General features: G+C 37.3%; 1 protein-coding gene across 1 annotated transcript in view; it reads right to left on the bottom strand.

Annotated features, from left to right (window-relative positions):
* Positions 1 to 2,008: 2,008 nt before the first annotated feature.
* Positions 2,009 to 4,034, bottom strand: part of fkbp9 (FKBP prolyl isomerase 9) — a gene marked incomplete in the record, with an annotated part of 12,151 nt that continues 10,125 nt past the window's right edge. Inside the window, 2 exon segments of the mRNA XM_014005742.1 lie at positions 2,009 to 2,896; positions 2,979 to 3,142. Of these exon segments, the coding sequence (XP_013861196.1) occupies positions 2,717 to 2,896; positions 2,979 to 3,142 (344 nt within the window).

The raw sequence follows: 4,034 nt of genomic DNA, 5'->3' as shown, positions 1-4,034 counted from the left end.
GCTTTGTGCAGCCTTGATATATGTATATAAACTGAAACAACTGGACTAAATTTAACATAAATTACTTATTTTAATACAGTATAGTACAATTTTTGGGAGGTCACCTTTTAAATAAATGTCCTTACAGAAAATCTAACTGCTCATTTTAAATATATACTTTTACTTTTAATACTTAAGTACGAAATATATTAGATACTTTAAGACTTTTTCTCAAGTAATATTCCTAAAGGAGACTTTTACTTTTATTAAAGTAATTTTTTGGTAAGATACTTTAAGACTTTTACTCAAGTAATATTCCTAAAGGAGACTTTAACTTTTACTAAAGTAATTTTTTGGTAAGATACTTGTACTTTTACTCAAGTATCACTTTGTGGTACTTTATACAACACTGCGCCAATGGTTCCTGAAGATGGACGTGGGAAAGCAGAAGAGAAAATGAACAACTAGCAATGTTCAAATATTGTGCTTGTGATTAATGTTTAACACGAGACCTCCGTTCCCCCCCTTCCCTTACGCAGTATCGTTTCTATGTAACTAGGGGCGTGTAAACTAAATAAAAGAGGCTTGAGCTGCAGGAGGTCTCTAAGAGCGTTGGGTTGGAGGTACTGAGCTGACTTCCTGTCCTGCGTTCTCCTCACTCTGGTCAAAAGCTGAATTTGACTGTTTCTTTCTCTCTTGTTTGTATTTGTAAATGTTCTAGGTAAATTTATACCTGACACACCCCAATCTTTGACCAGGTGGTTGGACATATGCAGGACTCAGGTTTCTTCATTTGTTTGACTCCTTTCAGCTTCTCTATAGATTACATGAAATCCACAGTTGTCAACGTGTCTTCTACGGCCTCCTGYGAGAACACACACTCACAGGATCAAAACTGAAGCACGAAATAAACTTTYAGACAAAATTAAATACTGCACCATATGCAACTTCAAGTTAAAAGTGGGAAAAAAAGCAAAATATCTATTAAAAGTTAGTGTTTTGGTTTGTATGTAACGCACCAGCCCAGCAAGTGTCTTATGACAATATCTTCAGGTTCTCTGGAAGGACATAAAACAAAATTACAGCAACACGTTTTTATCTAAAATGACGTGTTGTGCAGCTGTGATGGATTGTGTACAAACTAATATGGTGTCAAAATGTTATATTTATATGTCTCATTCAACCACAGTTACATTCAGTCTATCCAGGAGGCAGTTTATCTTTACACTATTTCTATTAATAACAAGTCAAATGAAAACAACCAAAAATAAACTAAAAGTAATGATTTTATACTTCTTGCACTTTTTAAAAATGTAAGGAGTAGAAAGTACAGATAATTGTGTGAAAATGTAAGGAGTAGAAGTGAAAAGTAGGCTGAAAAATAATTACTCAAGTAAAGTACACAAAATTTCTACTTAAGTACTGTAACAAAGTATTTGTACTTAGTTACTTTACAACTCTGGATTTAAAGGAAATAGAGAAAAAAAATCAGAAATCACAAATTATGAAAACGAATATTTGTTTTGCTGAGTTGTCACAATAGAAAAATTACTTTTTATATTTTAGCTTTAATTCTGAACACTGATAGTTTATGTTAGACCAAACATTTTTATGTATTTAGAGAACATATTCATGCAATGCATTATTAGACAAAGAGAAAACATTTTGAGAGTTTTTTCATGTATATTTCCTCTCCAATGTTTGTAGCATTTCTTAAAACCATTTCTTGTCTAAATAAAATATAAGAACGTCCATTTAAGCTGCTGCCGTTGTGAGACCTTCTGCTTTTCTGAGGTAACATGCTGCTTCTCAACCAAAGATTTCTAGTTAAAGTTCTGATTTTAGAATAGGCCTGCTTKCACTGCCTAGACTATGGCATAAAGTGAACAAATATATATTTAGGTTCTAGAGTTTAAGTCTTTAATTGGTGCTCCACAAATTACAAATTTAAATGACAACCTAGCAGCTGTTGGACAAGAGTGATAAAAGTAAATAGATAAATGGACATATTTGAAGACAAAAGAAGAAATAATTCAGGTAGGGTCATTTAATTGGAGGAACTTTCAAGAAGGCACAATCAAAAGCTTTTTTGTGAATACAATATGATAAAAAAGAAAGAATCACACATAAATTTCTCTTTCACACACATACACATGAAGACACAACAAGTGTAGCACGCACCACATTTTCACCTGCGGCTGAGATCTGGAGCCAAAAACAAGCGACCGAAAGGATTTTAAAGCCCTGACAACACGTGAAGACATCAGGCCTTCCAGTGTCACGTGGAGGATTCCGATCAGCAGTAAACACAAATCAAAAACTGTGGGAAGTGTGAATCCACAGAAACAAAACAGCTTTTTTTTCTGCTCTGTGTCTTCATACTCATGTCTCAATAATCCTGGAAGACGTCAGTCAAACATCAAAAAGTTGAACAGTAACACGGAAAAAGTCAAATGAATGGGGTTTAAGGTGTTCGTTCACACAGGAGTGCTTTCATACCCTTCAAAATAAAATAAAACAAGGACTTGATGAACAAGGAGGTAAAAAAAGTTGCTGCCATCACAGTCCTCTAGTTAAAGTTTTTCTACCTAATTTATCTTTTACATCCCTAGACCCGCCCCCCCTTTCTCTCCTTCGTCTTGACCTCTTTTGATCATCAGATTAGTCCACAACATAAAAGAAGCTAAACCCCTCCCCCTCCCGTTTCTACCCCATTTTCCTATCCCCCCCAGTTCCGTCATAGTTCATCATGACTCGCAGCTTCGTCTGCCTTGAGTTTGAACTCTGCCTCGGTGATGATTCCGTCTCCGTTGCGGTCCTGATTGGAGAACATGTTGTCGATGATGCGGTAGGGGTCGAAGCCGGGAGCCAGGCGGCCTTTACCCTCCTTTACCTGCTGTATGATGTAGTCGGTAAACTGCGGAGGGAAGGAAAGAGGGTGAATGGAAAACAACAAAAAATAAATTAAATAAAGACGATGACGGCACACGATCACCTACCTCTGACGGCTCCACCTGATTGTTCTTGTCTTTATCCATCTCTGCAAAAAGGTCCGGCGACACCTCCTCGTTCCAGATGAACATGTAGCCTTCGGGGAGTCCCTCCTCCATCTCCACCATCTCAACGTCAAAAACCATCACAGCACTTCCTGGAACTTCATCAGCTGCACACACACAAACGCACAGCTGACCTGCTTAACAGATCTTTGATGCCACTGGGTTTGGAGAATGTTTTTGCTGCTGCCAGGATCGTGGCACACTTTCACAGAAAAGCTCAGTTTGCAGTGAAGGAAAGCATGCTGAGTTTTGAGGTAAATTCTTTATTACATAAGAGGTGGAAGAGGAGTATTGTGGATCAGGAAAAGAGTGTATGATTCTCTAGTAAGCCAATCTAGGAAAGGGAGGAGTTTGATCGGAACAATCTGGTCTGTCAAGAAACCTGGCTGTGCCAATCATTACAAGGGTTGGAAACAGGCCGACGGAGCCCACCTTTGACCTCCAACAGAGAGGAGGACGTGACAGAAAGAGAGGCCATAAGAGAGACCGGGATGCAGGAATAATGGGCCAGAGAGAAGAGAAACGCAGGAAGAAGAAATTGAAGGAGTAATAAGGAGTAATAAGTATTAATTTTGATTGATTTTTATGCTGGCAAATAAATAACAAGTGTGATAATTATATGCTAATTGCAAAGTGTGATTTGACTAATGTAATGTGATAATTAATGTGTTTTAATGTAAGATGGTGATTTAGAAGAGTGCTGCTGTATGTCTTAAAATGAAGAAGGGGGTGTGTGCTACATTTAGACCAGGGGTGGGCAATCCTGGTCCTCGAGGGCCACAGCCCTGCATGTTTTATTTTTTTCTCTGCTCAAACACACCTGATTTGATGAATGGGCGATTATCAGGCTTCTGCTGTATGGAGGACCGAAACTGACATAATTAAAAATAAAAGCGGAAATATATAAACTGACTAATAAATAAATATACTTAAAGTGCACCAATATAATTCAAAAAGGAGAATTTTATTTAAAGTATATATATAAATATGTATACATAT

This window comes from Austrofundulus limnaeus, unplaced genomic scaffold, assembly GCF_001266775.1.
Source record: "Austrofundulus limnaeus strain Quisiro unplaced genomic scaffold, Austrofundulus_limnaeus-1.0 Scaffold32, whole genome shotgun sequence".
NCBI lineage: Eukaryota > Metazoa > Chordata > Actinopteri > Cyprinodontiformes > Rivulidae > Austrofundulus > Austrofundulus limnaeus.
The sequence above is the reverse complement of the archived record's forward strand: the minus strand, read 5'-3'. Positions and strand labels throughout refer to the sequence as shown.